Raw genomic sequence first — 18304 nt, 5'->3', positions numbered from 1 at the left:
CATACTTTCGTTTCTATATCTGCATGCAAATAGTGCCTTTCTTCATATACCTTTTATTTTTAATTTGTGTATTTATAATGATCAAACTAACTTATTCAATCAACGTCATTCTTTTTCATTTTCAAAGATATCTCTTTACCTTCCTCATAGAGCCAGCATGGCATAGTGGAGTTTGCAAAGTGGAACACTGACCTTGACGTCATGTGACCTGATTCTAAACCCCAGCTCTGTTACATATATCACCTTGGGCAAGTTACTTAACCTTTACAGGTCTTGGCTTCTTCATTTGTAAAAATAAGAAGGTTGGATTAGTGTACCTGTAGATTCATGGTCCTTCAAGCCTTCTCATGTGACAAAGATTGAAAAAAGAAAAATTCAGCAAAACCAATTGATACATGCACTATGTGTGACAGGAAATACAATATTCTATGCCCTTCCCTCAGCTATATAATGAAGGGAAAAGCAGTGTTTTTTCAATTCTAGGGCCAAGTTTTGATCACTATAATCACATAGCATTTAGTTTCCTTTTATTGTTTTTTTCATTTATACTATTATTGATATGGGCTTTTCTTTTTCTTTTTCTGTTCTTACTCATTCTGCATCAGTTAATATAAATTATTGATTCATCTTTCCCTTAGGAGGTAACACTCATGAAATTCTGGTCAATTTTGAAACTTTATTTAATCTTCTCATAATCTGAATAGGCAGCTAGGTGGCAATGCTGGGCCTGGAGTCAAGATGACTCATCTTTGGGGGTTCAAATCTAGCATCAGGCACTTACTAACAGTGTGACCCTGGGTAAGTCACTTAACTTTGTCTGCCTCAATTCTTCTATAAAATGAGCTGGAGAAGGAAATGGCAAACCAGTCCAGTATCTCTGTCAAGAAAACCCCAAAAGGGGTCACAAAGAGTCCGACATGACTTTTTCAACTCCACAACATATAATCTGGAGTTATGTGAATTACCACTTTGTGAATTTCAACTCTTCAGTCTCTAAAAGGTCACATGCAAATGATCTGAGGGACCACAATGGCCCTAAGCCTCAGAGATGGAATGCTTGGACCTTGATTCCAAGATCACATTTCTTCCTAGCTTCAAAACACTATCCCTGATAGTTTTCTCCCCAGCCCAAGGGACACTATGCCTAGCAGTAGCTCATGAGTGGGCTCCAGTTAAGAAAAACTACCTTTCCCCTACAATTACTCATGAGTGGACCCCAGTAAAACAAACTATCTTTCCCCATCACAACAAGCTGACCTTTGAAGAAATGCTCTTGTAAAAATCTTGTAGCCATAGAATTATCATGTATTGATTCTCAAAATTATCATATACAATCCAGAGGTCAAGCTATAGACAGCGACTCTCAAAGCTATCTTGCTATAAATCTAACAGACCAAAGATGCACCCCTGAGAAACCCCTTCCCCTGGTTTCCAGTAGCGAATGACCGTCTGGGACCAAGGTTGTAAGTATACCTAATTAGTATATCTGCCAGATAATCTACTACTTTTCCTATAGAAGCGTTAGCACTATTCCCGTTTAGTGTCAAGTTCCTTAAGAAGCTCTGCCCACCACATTTGGGCTACAATAAACCTTTGCCACCTTGACTTAAAAAGAATGCTTGAGTCCGTGACTTCACTCCAGATGACCCTGTCCAGCAGGCTTACATCAGCAGTGTTTCTCAGACCACCTTCTTCAGGGCCATTCATCAGCTCCTTATCAGCTAAGGATCTTTTCTCTCCTCTCACATGAAAGGTAAAAGTGTTTCTCTAAAATAAGTGGATCTTCTGTTTCTCCGGGCACACCGGCCTTTTGCCAACCAGTCCACCCTCTAAAGGGGCAATGCTTCACACCCTTCTAAGCTGATTTCTGAACACTTCAGCTCCTCTCAACAGCCAGCCTGCTCACATAGGAAAGGTGACCTTTACTGCCGTCTTCCTGAAGGAGCTTGGCTGCTCTCAGACCACGGAGATGGGCCCGACAGGAGGAAGGTGCAGAGGCGCAATCAGAGACAAGAAGAGAACGGGCGGCCGCGCACCCGGGGAGTTCTCTCTCGAGCCAAGGCTGGAGCACGCAGGGCGAGAGGCTGCGCAGGGTGGGTCCTGGGATCTGTGTCATCTGGGGCTGTGATGTCTTCTCTCGGACACCTGGCTCCCCTACGTTCCACCTCCCTACCTTTTCTGCCCAGCCGGCTTTTTCCGAGAGCTTCTTTGAGTTCTCCCGCCCCGCCTCGAACGACTTCTGGCTCCGGACGTCTCGGGAGAGTACTCCCGGAAGCTTCCAGCCCGCTCGGAGCGTGGGTCCTAAAGGCGGCACTCGGTCCCTTTAAGGAGGCTCTGGCCCTCCCAAGCGGGGCTGGTCCTTAAAGCGGCTCTCGTTCTTTTAGGCGGCCCTCGCCTTCCGAGGAGGCGCTGGCCATTTAAGGCTGCTCAGGTCCAAGGCGGCGCTGCTCTCTTAAGGTGGCGCCGGCCTCGCCGTGCCTTTTGCCTCTGGGTCTCTTCCCGTATGCACTGAGGTCTTCCTTAAGCCGCCGGAACTGACCCTTCCTGAAGCCGGTGCTGCCGCCTCTCAACCCGGAAGGAGCGTGAGAGAGACTGAGTGAAATCGGGCGCATGCCCCTTGCTGGGCTGCCTCTGGGGGTGTTTCCGCGGTCGCCTCCGCTCCTCCATTGGTCGCCGCTGCCGCCGCACCTCGCCGAGGGTTGGGGGTAAGAGCAGGATCGCCCGTCCTGAGCCGGGGGGTGACGCGGCAGCTCCGCTCGGGCCCTCCTCTGCCGCCGCCGTCGCCCGGTCTGAGGGCGGGCCCGGCTCCCCGCCCGGCCCGGGGAGCTCGGGCCCCGCCGCCCCCGCACGTGCCCGTCTTCACCCTCCCGGCGTCCGAGGCCGCCATGGGGAATGATCAGAGCGCCGAAGCCGAGAGCAGACCCCACGACCTGAGCGCCTCAGGTCGGTGTCCTCGCGCTTGTCGCCGCTGTCACCTCCCATCGCCCGGGGAGGAGGCGGAAGGGGTTGCTAGGTAACCCTGTAGCTCATCCGTCCGTGCGAGCTGGGGAGGGGTTCGCGAACTGGCTTTGTCCCGGGCACTCGCGTGGTGGCGTGAGCGCGCGTGGCCGGAGGGTGACTGCGGGATGTCCTAGCAGGAGGACCTCGGGCGGTGACTGGCTTTCTCGGGAACCAAGTGGCGGAGCTGGGATTTGAACGCAGGCCCTTTGACTTCAGAGCCCCTGCTTTTCCCACCACGCCTCCGGTTCCTGGTGCTGGGGTCATAGCGAAACTTTTTTTTTTTTTTTTGGCGCTAACATGGCTTGATTTCTTTTACACGGCCAGATGAGTTTCTAGCTGTGGCAAACAAGTATCAATCAAATCGGAGATTCTTAACCCTTTTTTTTTTTGTATCATGGCCCCTTTTGGCTGTCTGGTGAAGCCTATAGATCCCTTCTCAGAGTCATATTTCCCCTTAATTTTATTAATTAATATTCCCCCTTAAATTCATAATTGAAGGAAATGGTAAATTTCAGTTAGAGATTAACGAAAATAAAGGTGTATTTTTTTCATCCAAGTTGAAGGACCTCTTGAAATCTATCCCTAGAAACAGGTTAACAATACCCTTTTCTAGATATTTCAGGAGGCATCTGTGTAAGTGTTGGTTAGACAGGTAGCTTTTGAAGACCCTTTCTAACTCAGAGATCCCATGAATTTGTAGATACGACCACTAAAAATATCCTACCAGTTCAGAAGAGTATTAGAGGTTCCAGGGATTATTTGATGAGTATCCACTCTGTCCCTTTCTCCTGCATAGAAATGTAGTATGTCCCTGATAACCAAAATGTCTCAGGTTCCTGTAGTAATAACAGTGGTTTACAATGGTAGAGGACCTTTTGGGGGGTCTGGACTGTCGTTGGTGCAGTGTAGTTAGTAAAATCTAAGTTGCAACTTAGATACCAAATCTTAGAGAGTTGCCTGGTTTCCTGAGAAGGTGACCTGCTGAGGTAACAAACCAGTGTTTGCTAAAGGTGGAACTTGAATCCAGGTCTTTTTCTTAGGAAGACTAGCTGTCGTCAAACACCCAGCCCACGACATGGTTGGAACCAGATTAAAATGTAATTGGGAAATATTTAACAAAATAAGCAAAACCTAAAATATTATATTTTAAAACTAAGTCAGTATACAACCTGCAGGGATCCTAATGGGAGGCTTAATGGCCCTCATTGCTTTTTGTTTGACATTGCTGTTCTATACTGCAGTGTTTCTCAGAGTTTTACAATTTACAAAATACTTTGCTTATTAAAAACTCTATGAAGTAAGAAGTGCAATACTATCTCATTTTTTGATTGAGGCTCACCAAGATTAAGTAGCTAAGAGTCACCTAGCCCACCCAGATAGATAGGCTATCTACTCGACATGCTGTGTCTTACATACAAAATATATTCACAATGTAATTTTGGGATTAGGAGGCAATAGAAACTGGAGGGATCATTAAAGGCCTTGTGGAGGGCATTACACTTAAGCTGATTCTTGAGTGGAGAAGCTTCAAAGGTGGGATGAGGAAAAGGAACATGCAGACACTACATAAAGGCATAGAGTATGGGGACCATCAAGTGAGCTGGTTTGCCTGCAGTGTAGTGTGTGAGGGAAATAATGTGCAATGCACTCTTAACTCTAGTGCCTTCCCTATGATGATGAAGATGACTGCTTCCTGTTTCTCCTGTATATCCTTGTTTGGACATAATTGGAAACGGTGAGTGGCAGGGTGGATAGAGTGCTAGGCTGGAGTCTGGAAGACCTGTCAGATACTTACTAGATATGTGTCCCTGGGCAAGTCACTTAACCTCTGTTTGCCTGAGTTTTCTCATCTGTAAAATGGGGATAATAACACCTTCTTCACTAGAGTTGTTGTGAAGAAGGAATGAGAAAATAATTGTAAAGAGCTTTGCACAGTTCCTGACACATAATATAAATGCTAGCTATTGTTGTTATTATATTATTACTACTATGCTACTCCTACTGTTACTTGTTAATATGTTGTCTCCCCTGTTAGACTGTGACCTCTTTAAGAGCAAGGACTATCTTTGGCCTCTCTTTGTATCTCCATTGCTTAGTAGAGTGCCTGACAAATAGTAGACCTTAGTAAATATTTATTGACTAATTGGTTGGAACCAGATTTTGAAAGACTTGAAATACCAAACGGAGGAGCTCATATTTTATTAATATCGGATATTGATCAATAATAGCAATAGGGAGCTCCTGAAACTTTTTGATCAGGGGAACAATATAGTCGGATGTGTGCTTTAGAAATGTAAGTTTGTCAGCTGTGTAGAAGATGCATTAGAGACTATAGAACTTGGAGGCAATGAGACCAGTTAGGAGGCTGTTGAATTAGCCTGCATGAGGGGAGATGCTTGTGGTGATGAGTGGAGAGAAAGGGAAGAAGAATGAAAAAGCATTTAGGTGTTATGTGCCAAGTGCAGTGCTAAGTACAGGGCATACAAGTATGAAAAAGCAGGACAGTTCTTGCTCAGGGTTAATATGTTAACTAATTCTCATTCTCTAATTAGGGAAGACCAAATGAAAAAGAAGTTCAACTTTAGGGCTGATGGAAAGGCCCTGAAGTTCTTAGGGGTGTGAAAGATGTTCAGATAATGCTGAAAACTTAGCAACTGGTAGGATTTGGTGGGGTGGGTTTTCACTATTAAGTTTCCTTTTTATGTCTGTCTGTGTGCTTTCTGAACTAAACTTTTTAATAGCATTATGGTGTATAAGATGTGTTTAATGTTTCTGCCTTCTTACATTTATATGCAATACCGTGGTTCCATAAAGCAGAGCCAATTTTTGTAAAAGTTCCATGTGAAAGATGAATATTTTTGGTAGTATTAATTAAAAGATACTATTACATTTCTTCTATAATGTTTCGGTTCTATATTTTCTCCTGTTTTTATTTGATATATTTGCCTAGCTCTTAAAAGATGAACATTATTAATGCCTCCTGCTATTATTGTATTACTATTTATGTTTTCTTGCAATTAAGTAAATTTTTCCCTTATGAATTTATAGGTCATAGTATTTGGAACTTAGTATTGATACTGGTTTGTTGTCTGTGCATCTTTTCAGCGTAATGTAATTTTCTTCTTTATCTTTGTTTATATTGTCAGTTTTTGGTTTAGTTTTGTCTAATAGCAGGATTGCAACGCCTGACTTTTTGGATTCATTTGATGCATAGTACATTTTGTCCTCATTTTTGTTCTTGATATATCTTTGCTTTGAACATGTACTAAAATGTAAGCAACAAATTGTGCGGTTTTGTGTTTTTCATTCACTCTGTTACTTATTTTGTCAGATTACTACATAGATTTAGTTACGAGTTAGGTTTATATTTTCCTTAATTGGTGATTTCCTGCCTAATATTGCTGTATCTTAAGAAACTTTATCCACAGTGCTCACTTTACTTCCAGCTCACTGTCTGGTCTGCTTCACTTCCTCTCATCAGCTTTCTTGTTCCCTTTTTTAAGAGAGTACTTTGTCTTATGATTAATTTCCTTAATCTACTTTAAATTAACCCCATGCCCACAAGCCCTTTTCCCCTCACGACCAACCATCACCACCTCCCTATATCAACTCTTCCTTAGTTTTGCCCCAGTTAACTTATTAATTCTTATGTTTTGTGTTCTAATTCTCTGCCCTGCCACCTCCCCACCCTCCTAGTTAAATGATTCATTCAAACCTTCCTCCCTTCTTCCCCATCCCTCCAATTTCTTTTTCTATGTCTTTATCTTAAAAAAAAAAAAAGATTTCATTAACTTGGTCTCTTTATTAATTTTCTTCCCTTTTTTGTATATTTAATTCATAGTCTTTACGTTACTTATAACTTCTTTAATCTCTTTGTGTTTCATATGGAATTTGAGCTTTTCAAGAACCAGGTTTGAGTTCCCTCTTCTAATCTTTTTCTTATGTAGGTCTTATCCTTCACCCCTTTTTCCATTATGCCTCAGTCTTAGAAGTATTGCTTCCTAAAAGAGGAAGTGAGTATTGGCCCATTAGTGAAATTTCCCTGTGCTTAAATTGTTGGATCCAATTCTACTCTCTGCCTTCCACATGATCATTTTCTTTTCTATTTGCTGTGTAGTCTCCTCAATGGGTCCATGATCTCCCATCATTCTGGAAGCTCTTTACTCTCTGGAGCTTAGATTTCCTTTCCCTAAGACAAGTTGTTGTCCATAGAGATAGAACATTCTGTCAGAGAAAGTGATGTCCCCAAAGATTAGATCCATGGTAAAGTCCCCAGTCTGCCATTAGAGAATATATATCTCTCCCCATGCAAATGTTCTTCAGTGGGACCTTTCCCTCGTTGAAGCAACATCTTCTCTTTTCTTTCTCATTTTAAGTTCTCCCTCTGTTACCTCACTTATTCTCCTGTACCCCCTTTTCTAACTGAGAGTGCTCTTCTTTGATAACCATGGATTTTATTAGCATATATCACACGTTCTTTTCAGTGCTTCACCTCTCTCCTTTTATGCACCTGCCCATTCTGCAGTTTAATCCCACAAACGACATTCTTTGGCATGTAGTGGGGATTGTGGGGTTCAGTTCATGGTTCTTCTTCACCATCACTTTTCCTCTTACTTTACATTCTGCTCCCAATTGTTCCTTTGTTGTTGTTTTTAACCCCCTAGGTGTCTTTCTCTTTCTAGCCTTTTAATAGACTGTAGAGAAGGGATATTTTATTTAGTTATTTGTGCTTTCCTTGAGAGTGCTGTTTTTTTGCCACTCTTGCACTTCCATCATTTGGGGTATTCACAAGTCAAATAAACTGAAAATGCCCTTGAAGAACGCTTCAAATTCCTCTTTTATTGTATGTCCATCTTTCTTTTCATTGATGATTACATGTCATGTTGGGTTCCATCTTGAGTTCCTTTGCTTTTTGGAATATATTATTCCATCCTTTCTGTAGTAACTGGTGGATGCAAAAGTCTTATATTTCCTTCCCTTTATGGTATTTCTCTTGGCCACGTGCAGAATTCATCATTAAAATTATTAATTTTAACTACTTACAATGAAATTTGGAATTTGAAGCATATGAGCTTTAATTATCCTTCACTTCAGTAGATTTGTATTTCCAATCTGTTCTTCTCCCTTTGACTTCTTTGGTGAGGTTTTCTACTGTGGGTTCAAGTTTAAAAAATAATTTGCTAATTATTTCTGCTCTTTAAGTCATTATTTTATCCTAAACTCTCTCAAGATTCTGATTTTTTCTCTTCAACCATTTTCAAATGGTTCCATGTTCTCTTGGGAAGCCACAAGCTTCCTTGTTTCATCAGGTGTTGGTTCAGTTTCTTTTGTTTTGTAATGTTTATTCAGAGACAGTTGCGATCTTTCAGTGTCTTGGTACTTGCCTTCTAATTTTGTTGTTTTCTCTATTGGTTTATGTGCTTATGCCCCAGGTTTTATTGAATTTTCTTCTTTCTGATATCTTTGGTGTTTTTGCTGTTGTAACATACTCTTGTGTCTTAGGCTGGACCCTTTTCCTATAATGCCTCCATCCCTGACCCATATATTTTCTGGGGGAACAGAGCTGGCCCCAGATGGATCTCAGGCCTGGTGCAGCCACATATGTTGGCTCCCTGCCCCAGTTCCCCCTATTCTTAAGTTCTCTGGCTTCACCCAGGCTATGTCTACTTTCTCCTCTGCCCCTCACTTGAGGGAGGTTAGATAGGAAGGAGTTTTTGATAGCTTTAAGGTTCTCTAAAGTAGGGAGCTACCTCAGTCAGAGAGGAAATATAGCCTCACCTTCCCCCATACTTTTCTTTCTGTTGCAAGAGTTAAGGTCCACTCCCTGTTGTATCAGGAGGCTGGGGAAGAGGGTAGCATGTGCTAGCAGAGTCTAAAGCAAGAGGGAAATTCCTGGGTGGGTCTACAGGTAAAATTCATTGGGTACACCCTGTTGGATCATAGAGACGGGTTGAGGAGGGATGCCAAGTGAGTTAGTTAAGGATTAGCATAATCCACTGCTGAAAATAAAATAAATAGCAAGCATTTATTAATTGCCTACGAGGAGTCAGGCACTGTGCAAACCCTTTACAAATCCTTGTAACAACCCTGGGAGACAGATACTGTTATTATCCCCATTTTAGGGTTGAGGAAACTGAAGTGCACAGGAAAAGTGACTTGGTCCCAGCTAGTAAGAATCTGAGGTTGTATTTGAACTCAGGTCTTCCTGACTTTCTTGGGCTTTTTCCTTTTTTTGTTCTGTGGAAATATTGATAAGTATTCTAACTCTTTCCCATGATTCCTCTCAGTTTTTGTTTGTTTTTTCATTTTAGCGAGAATTGGAGAAAATGTCTAGTTCTCTACCTTAGTCACAGCCAAGCTGACCTCTTCACCCTTCTCTTTTAAATGATTCCTTTGTGCTGGTGGTTATTTTGCTAACATTACTTTGGTGCTTATCTGTTCCCACTGGTTGTTCTGTCAGTCTCATTCCATTATCATTTGCCTATCCTAACCTAGCTTCATTGAATTTACTTAAATTGTTCATTTCTCTCTTTCCCTCTTTCTCTTTCTCCTGTTAGCTGAACTGAATTGAACTCTCATTTCAGGAAAACAATCTTTTTACTCCTCCCAAATTGATTCTTTATTCCTTTCCTCAAAGAGGCTTTTTAAGACTTTCTCTTCTCTCCCCTTTCATTCTCCCCCACCTTTTCAGCCAAGGACCTTGCCTCATACTTTACTGGGGAAAAAAACTCACCACTCCTCATGAGCACTCACTTGCCCGTTCTCTATATTTCCAAGCTCTTTACTTCTCCTTTAACTCCATTCTCTGAAGATTTGTTGATTCTTTTACTCACCAAGACCAACCCCTCTCCATGTACTTTTCATCCCATCCCTTCTTATCCTCTCCAGCAGATTGCCCCAGCTATTCTCCTTCCCTCCAGACCCCAATCTTCAATCTCTTCGTGGCTCTGCTGAATCTTGGCTTGCTGCCTGTAAATATGCTTGAGCCTTTCAAACCAGGAAAAAAAGCCCTCACCACACCCTCATCATTCTGTATCATCCTGTGTCATCTTATATCATCCAGTATCATTTTATGTCTCTTTCCTTTCAAAGCCCAAGGCTTAGAGAAAACTGGTTACACTTGTAACTTCTACTTTCTCTTCTCCCAGCACTTCTTAACCCTTTGCCTTCTGGCTTCTGACCTCATTCAACTAGAATTGTTCTCTCCAAAGCTGAAATCCCATGACCTTTTCCCGTTTGGCATTTGTCATTCTTTTCTACCACTCTGTAGCATTTGACAAGATTGGTTGCCTTCTCTGGGTTGTGATTCTGCTCTCTTGGTTTTCCTCCTATGTGTCTGAGTCTCCCTTCTCTACCTGTATCAAGTCTCCTTTATTTCTCTTTTCCTCTGTCCCTCTTTTCCATTCTCCTCCCTGTCCTCTCTCTTCACCTTCATTCCTTATGCTGTTTTGTGATTGATTAGGTTCAGTTTTGTGGGATTCTTACTTTGGATTCTAGCTGAAGTTCCTTTTTCCATTTCTTCTTCCAGTTTCTCATGATTGAGGAGTCCCCTTGGATTATTCACATTGCCTTTCCTCCATACTTGAAAGTCTTTTTACTGGCTGCTGTTGAAATTTCTTGTTATTGTGAAGCTTAATCATTACAGTCTTTGGTGTTTTGATTTATATTGAAGGTTTTCTATGTTATTTAAAGTGGCTTTTTCCCTTGTGCAGTATTTTTGAGATCTTACAGAATCAGCTTTAGTTATTGGTATGGAATTCCTTTTTTGTTTGTTTGAGGCTTTGAGATTGGAGGGGGAAAAAAGAACTTTGTTTCAGTCAATAAACATTTATTAAATGTTTACCATGTGCCAGGAATTATGCAAGTGATAGAATAGGGATAGGGACAGACCAGTGACTTCACTGATGTGAAGATGTCCTGGTTGAGGAAACTCCTACAAATGCGAGTCAGAAACTTCTTTGTAGTTTACATCTTAGAAAGTTGCCCTGAGAAGTAAAGTGGCTTCCCCCCAAAGATCAAAATGAAGCAGCATCTTCCTTCATGGAGCTTTATGTTTTCTTGCAGGAGACTATATACATATGTGTATGTGTATATGTGTGTGTGTGTGTGTGTGTGTGTGTGTATCTCGTTCTCTCCTTCGATGTATTTTTTGCTGGGAGGCACCAGCAGAGTGGGGGATGAGCAGAGGCCTTGTGTGGGAGGTGGCGTTTGAGCCAAGCTTTGAACCAGTCAATAAACTTTATTAAACAACTGCTATATGCACTGTGTTGGAGATACAAAGAGAAGAGGGAAACTGTCCCCGCTCTCAAGGAGCTTATAATCAAGTGGTTGTGAGTCAGGAACAGTAAATTTGACTGGATTGTACAGTATGTCAGGGGGAGTAATACATGTGTGCAAGCACTCACGTACGCATGAGCACACATGTAGACTACATGTTATAAATGTGTATGCAGCGCATTACATGCAAATGCATGTGTGTATGCAATGTATGTATCATATGTATGTGTGTGATTATATAGGCATATGTAAGTAACATGTGTCACATGTATATATGTGCACAGGCATGCTTACTATAAATTATTTATGTAAATATGATAAATTATTTTTATACATTACATATAATATAGCTGGAATGACAGGTTGATGCCTTGCAGTAAAGGGCCTAAAATGCCAAACAGGGAAATTTATATTTGATCCTGGAAGGTCACTAGAGTCCCTGTAGCTTATTGAGGAAGTGCAATGGCCAGGCCTGTGTTTCTGACGCTGCCTCATCCCCTGCTGCCATGTTATGATGAACACAGAGGCAGCATGTTGGGGGCCTGTTTTTTGTAGGGGGTATCCTCCATTGCATCCTCTCCATTGCACAGTGTTCCAAAATTTCCCTATTGAATAAAGGGTCTGAAGACGCCAGAGTCTTTTCCTGTCCCAGCCTTCTAGAGCTCAGATGACTTTGGACAAACCGCAACCTTTATATCTTGGTTTCCTTGCTGGTAAAATGAAAATAGTAATCCCTGTTTATGGTGGAGAGATGCTATGAGAAAGCAAGAATAAAAACCAGAATATGGTGCTTTGAGCAATGAATAATAAAAATGTTTTCGTGGTTACTAAACTGAGAGCGGTAGTGACTAGTGTGGTGTAGAGGAAAGAGCCTTGTCCTGGGAGTCAGGAAATCTGGATTTGAGTCCTGCTGCTAACCACGTTTGCGACTTCAAGCTGATGGATCACTTTGGCCCTCCAGCGCTCAATGTACTCCCCTTATAACAACATGGTGAGGCAGTATATTTTGTAGATTTTTTACAAAAAGTCTCAGAAAAGCTAAACAACTTGATGCCCTTCATAGAAGTTGGGCGCAGCCTCATACTTTCTAATGTCAAGACCAATGTTCTTTTCTAGTAAACTCAATTGTCTCTAGGATCCTTCCCATCTCTCCAAGTCTGTGAATCCGTGACTCTATCCTTGGTGTCGCAGAAGTGGCCCACCTGCAATATCTTAGCAATTTGTCTTTGTTTTTTCAGTGACTCCTCCTACTAAGCAGAAAGCCAAGATGGATGACATTGTTGTAGTTGCCCAAGGAACCCAGGCCTCACGGAGTATCAGCAGTGATCCAGATGTCATCAAATTACAGGAGATTCCAACCTTCCAGCCCCTTTTGAAAGGTAAGGGCTTTTGTTTCCTTTTGTGCTTCTGGAGAAGAAACAAGGTGTAGGAGATAGAATTCGGCATTGCAGAGGGGAGGACCTGGTTTCAGCCATGTGATCTTGAGCAAGGCATTTGACCTCTCTTTGACTCAATTACCTCATTGTTGAAATGAGGGGTTTGGAGTAGATGGCCTCTGGGGTCCCTTTTAGTTCTAGAGCTATAATCCTGTGACCTCAGATTTTCCTGGGAGAGCCACAGAATTTAAGGCTGGAAGAGCTCCCAGAGGCCATCTCATTCAATTTGTATCTAACTGAATATTCCCTCTACAACATAGGTGACATCCAAGCTCACTGGAATTAAAGTACATCTAGTGAAAAGGAACTTACTTTCCCCTTGAGGCAGCCTGTTCTGCTTTTGGCAGGTCTAAATGTTAAGAAGTTTAACCTTAAATCAAGTTGAAATTTAGTTCTTTGTAACTTTCACTCAGTGCTCCCAGTTCTGCCTTCTGGGTCCACACAGACCAGCATAATATAGGGGAAGGAGGAGTAATCTAACCCTGATTCCAACTCTAGAATGCTATGACCTAGGTTGACACCATGTCACTTTGGGCAAGTTACTTATAATGCTAACAATAATTATAATGATAATAATAGCTAGCATTTATTTGGTGTTTTAAGGTCTGCAGGATGCTTTATAATATTATCTCATTTGATCTTCACAACAACCCTGGGAAGTGGGTGCTATTATTATCCTCATTTTACAGATGAGGAAACTAAGATAGAGGTTAAGTGACTTGCCCAAGGTCACACAGGTAGTGAGTGCCTGAGACAGGATTGGAAGTCAGATCTTTAGATTCCTAAGCCTGTTTTCTCTTTACTGTGTTTACCTAACTGCCTTTTAACCTCCTTGCTCCTCTCTTTATTTGTAAAATGTAGAGGTCAGACTAGATGCCTTCTTTAGGTTCCTTTCAAATCTAGATCTATGATCCTTTTTTCTTCTTCCATATGAAAGCATTTCACATACTTCAAATCAGGTATCATGTTCTCCACCCTCCTTCCCACTGGCCGCATTCCTCTTTTCTCCAAGGTAAATCTGACCTTCATATGGGATAATCAGAGGGTTTACCTTCTGATCAATTCTAAACTTACCTAATTAATAAAATAAAATAAAAATTGATTGCATGCCTGGTCTCAAATGGCTCCACATTCATTTGAAAGGAAGTCTGCAGTGGAGTGTCCACAAGGATCTGTCCTTGGCCCCATACTCTTCAGTATTTTTATCAGTGACTAGGATAAAAGTGTAGATGGCATGCTTGTCAGATCTTTGGACAACACAAAGCTGATTCTGTGGCTGCTATGAGTCAGGGTACTAAAAGCTCTTACCAGGTGAGAATGCTGGGTTGAACAGAAGACGATGATATTTGATTGGGCTAAATGAAAAGTTTGGTTCCAAAAATCAGTTTCATAAGGGTAAGATGCCATCTGAAACTCCAAGCCTGGTATGAGTCAACAACATAGCGGCCAAAAGAGGTCCTTTAATCTTAAGCTGAATTAAGAGCAGCAAAGTGTGCAGAACACAGGAGGGGATGAGTGGTGCATTTGATTCTAAATGCCTTCGTATTTAATGATCCACACTGAAGAGGTAGAGAATGTGCAGAAGGCAGTAGTCCAACTTCCAGTCATTATTACCTTTGTGATCTTGGGCAAGTTGCTCAATTTCTGTGATCCTCAGTTTTCTCATCTGTAAAATGAGGCATTTGGATTAGATGACCTCTTAAGTTTTAGCTGTAGATCTGTGATTTTATGGTTTATCCAGCTGGCTTTCTTCCTCTCTCAATTTTGTTTCTTCGTTATTTCCCTCCCTCAGTGGGTTATCCACTGTCTTGGTTGATCTGCCCTATAGGCTGATGTACTCCATTGGTTAGAGCATTAATGGGTTGAGACCCTTATGCAAAAAAGAGCAGGCATTTATAAGGAAAACTGAGTGCCACAGAAATGACAGTTTTAAATTGTAGTGGTAGAGAAGATTTCTTGAGTCCTTTGGACAGCAAGGAGATCAAATCAGTCAGTAGTTTAAAAAATTTGTTCAGACTATTCAGTAGAAGGTTAAATACTGAAACTGAATCTTAAATGCTTTGACCACATAATGAGAAGACAGGACTCATTGGAAAAGACCCCAATGTTGGGAAAGACTGAAGGCAAAAGGGGATGATGTAGGATGAGACAGATAGATATTATCATGGAAACAATGAACATGAACTTGGACAGACTTGAAGAGATAGTGGAGGATAGAAAGTCCTGACCTGATATGCTCTGTGGGGTCACAAAGAGTGGACAAGACTTAATGACTGAACAGATAATGTTACCAAGTATGACCTTTCTTCCCAGATGCACATACCCCTCTGATGTTTTGATATATTATTATTTTTTATTGTTTCTCTCTTTCTACATATAATATCCTGCTACTCAGTTATAAACTTTCTGAAGGCAAGGAGCTTATCTAAATTTTATGTGTTTCCCATAATGCACACAGAGTGCTTTGTAAATAGTAGCATGTAATAAATGTTGATTTGTTGAACGAAATTGTGCCCAGAGATTACGTTTATAGTTCATTTTGTTTAAGGACATGTGGGTGGTTCTGTGTAAATCATAAATCCTACAGATTAGCTTACTCCTTTCTGATGACATAAGTTGGAATCCTAGCTCTACACTCACTGCCTTAGTGAGTCTGGGCAAATCATTAAACTTTTCCATACTTCTTGTTCCTCCTCTGTCAGTTGAAGAGTTGGACTCGAAGACCTCTTGGGACTCTCATTCGAACTGTATTATTCTCTTCTACTAGCTAGATTGATTGAAACTTTACTGTATGAGGTTTCCTTTGTAGAGTGTCCCCTCCCCTTTTTTTGCCTTTCAGAGATAAAGAAAAACAAAAATCATAAATTTCTTGGTTACTGAACTCAAGGCATATTTTAAAGGACTTTTCTTTCTTACCGCTGTCAACCTGGCCAAATGACCAAAGAGTCACAGAGGTCATGCAATCCCTGTTAACTTTCAGAAAAAAAAAACCAGAGAGCTCATACAAGTTATCAAAACCACAGATAATTCTAAAATAAAATGAAATAAAACTAAAGAGCTCACAGTGAATATAAGCAAAAAGCTTTCTTTATTCTATTGGAGGATGGAAACTATATTGCCAGGGTGTGCACCACCCCCCACGTAGGAAACCTGCTTTAGTGTGGACAAATCTCGGTATTTATACCTGTGGCTATGTACTTATAGCTGTAGCCCTGACAATGGAGAGGTAACAGCCACAGTGAGACAAGTTTGTTTTCCAGTAGGACTTCATGACCAGAACGTGCTTGTCCAAACTCAGAGACCACCTGGCGCTGGTATGAGACAGTTCTGGGCTTTTGCTATGGCTGAGTTCATTCAGAGGGTGAGGGGCAAAGAATTGTTATTATGCCAAGCTCAGGACACAGTTTGCTTGCTGAGCCTTAGCTCTGGAAAACAGGGTGTCTCCTAATAGTAAAAGAGACGAGTTTTTACTCATCTTTACCTTATGGAGGGGAGTGGTTTAGGAATGGGGATTCTGACACCACATCAGCCTCTTGCGAAAGTTTTGATAACCTCTGCTGGCAAATTAGACTAGACCAGATGTCAGCATCTTGTGGCTTGAAAGCTAGGTATGACTTTTTAAAAGACAGGATTGTGGTGTAGATGTGACCCTGGCTTCTGAAAGTCTGGAACTCTGATGGGTCTCAGTAAACTGATAAGTGCAGGTTTTATACCCTATAACCTGAGTGTTAAGTCCATTGTCCAAGCACTAATTCAGCTTAATCCAGAGAAGTTTATTATTCATTTGGCAACAAGGTGATGTCTTCCCTCCCCCCACCCAGTCACAGGAGTGTTTACTCACATTGTCTTTCTTGGCATAGGGGGAAATGGACATTGAATCTATGGTCCTTCAAGTGAATAACATCTGTCTAGTTGACTTCCCATATTCTCCTCTACCCCTTTTGTGAGTAAATTCATTTTTTCCAAGCAAAATAGTAAATAGAATTCAGGGAAATTATACCCTGAAATTCTGTGGCTCTCCCAGGAAAAATCTAAGGTCTCATATAGATCTGGAAGTAGTGGGGACCCCAGAGGCCATCTCTTCTAATCCCCTCATTTCAGCAGTGAGATAACTAAGACCAAGAGAGGCTAAGTGCCTTGCCCAAATCACATAGCTCTGAAGTCTTAAAGATCCTGGTGAGATCTAAACTCAGATCCTTCTGTGTCCAAATCTGCATTCTATCCCCTAAACCTTGCTTCCTCTCCAGAAAAACAAAAAAATCTATGCTTTGTCAGTATATTGTAGAGTAAGAAACTAGGAATATGAGGAATTCAGAGAAAAAAAGAGAAGATTTATATGAATTGATGCAGGTTGCAATAAGCCAAACCAAGAGGACAGTATTATGTTTGTATATGAAAGTTGAAAAGAATGTTGAAAGCTCTAAAGAAAGTTGAGCTCTGAATAAATGGAAAACTAATAAACATCCTGGAGCGCATAAATACAAAAACGTAAATCATCTTATAAGAGATATAGATAGGGTGATTCCTCTTTTGTATGTAAAAATTTGATGGTTTAAAGAGACAAAACTTTTTTTTATTAAATTAATAAAATGAGAGTATGAAGAAATAATTTTCAAGAATACAGAGTGAGAATGAACTCTGTTTTGAAAACTGATTAATGGCCATAGCTACAGGATAGATTATGACCCCTTGCTTCATTTGCCTTCAGTTGTTTTAAGAGGGCAAAACTCACAAAATGAAAAAACCATGGCACTGTTTGAAAACTGAGGGGCAATTAAATATGAACTGTTGATTTCATAAGGGATTTAGTTGGTTGTTACCTCACAAATGAAAGATGAGTTGCTGAATACCTGAAGACTGATTCCAGCCATTGAAATAGGTAAAGTCTGCTGACAGAGGCTGAGGGCAACGGAGAGGAGAATGTGGCAGGAGGCAAAGACTTATTGGGGTCCCCCCAAACTTTGTATTAGCCATTTGAAGAAAGCAGCTAAAGGAGCAGTAAACTAACAAGGGTTTCAGCTGCTAGTTCCTGATTGACTGAATAAAGATTGAAACACCATTAAAAGATAGTTTCCACTGAGATCTCTGAGAGAGATGGTGGGTGTGAAGTTCTAGTTGGTTATGCTTCCCTTGCCCAAAGAGTTAAGATTGACTGGTTTCTGTTAGTGGAAGTGTACCAGCAAGGACTCAAAAGACAACTGGAAGGGTCTGAAAGAATTTGAGTGTAACCCAGTGGTAGTTTTTAGACCTGTAACTGTGAGAGTAGACTGGAGTGATGGCAGAGTCCAGAGAGTTGGTAGGTGTGATGCTTGCTCACAGATATGTTGCACTTGGAATGTCTGCCTTCCTCCTCATTGCTTAGAATCCTTAACTTCCTTTGTGGGTCAACTTTAGGTGCTACATCCTTTGTGAAGACCTTCATGACCCCCAGTTATTAGACATCTTTTCTGCTTCAGTGTTTTCTTCAGATGTGGCCTCAGACACTTAGTAGTCCTGTGACCCTGGCCAAGTCACTTCACGCTGTTTGCTCTTGATTCATTATCTCTAAAATGAACTGGGGAAGGATGTGACAATCACTCTAGTATCTTTGC

The 18304-nt window shown here is 41.3% G+C and overlaps 1 protein-coding gene across 6 annotated transcripts in view; it reads left to right on the top strand.

Moving 5' to 3' along the window:
- Positions 1 to 2378: 2378 nt before the first annotated feature.
- Positions 2379 to 18304, top strand: part of BORCS5 (BLOC-1 related complex subunit 5) — an 89557-nt gene continuing 73631 nt past the window's right edge. Inside the window, exons 1-2 of one of the 6 annotated variants that reach the window (XM_072653920.1) lie at positions 2379 to 2705; positions 12516 to 12656. In XM_072653920.1, the coding sequence (XP_072510021.1) occupies positions 12545 to 12656 (112 nt within the window). In that variant the 5' untranslated portion in view covers positions 2379 to 2705; positions 12516 to 12544. Of the gene's footprint in view, positions 2944 to 4660; positions 4736 to 12515; positions 12657 to 18304 lie in introns of those variants that run through there. The other 5 variants (XM_072653919.1, XM_072653922.1, XM_072653923.1 and 2 more) reach the window with 5 other exon arrangements.

Source organism: Notamacropus eugenii, chromosome 3, assembly GCF_028372415.1.
Source record: "Notamacropus eugenii isolate mMacEug1 chromosome 3, mMacEug1.pri_v2, whole genome shotgun sequence".
NCBI lineage: Eukaryota > Metazoa > Chordata > Mammalia > Diprotodontia > Macropodidae > Notamacropus > Notamacropus eugenii.
Note: the sequence above shows the minus strand (reverse complement) of the source record. Positions and strands in the feature narration are given on the sequence as shown.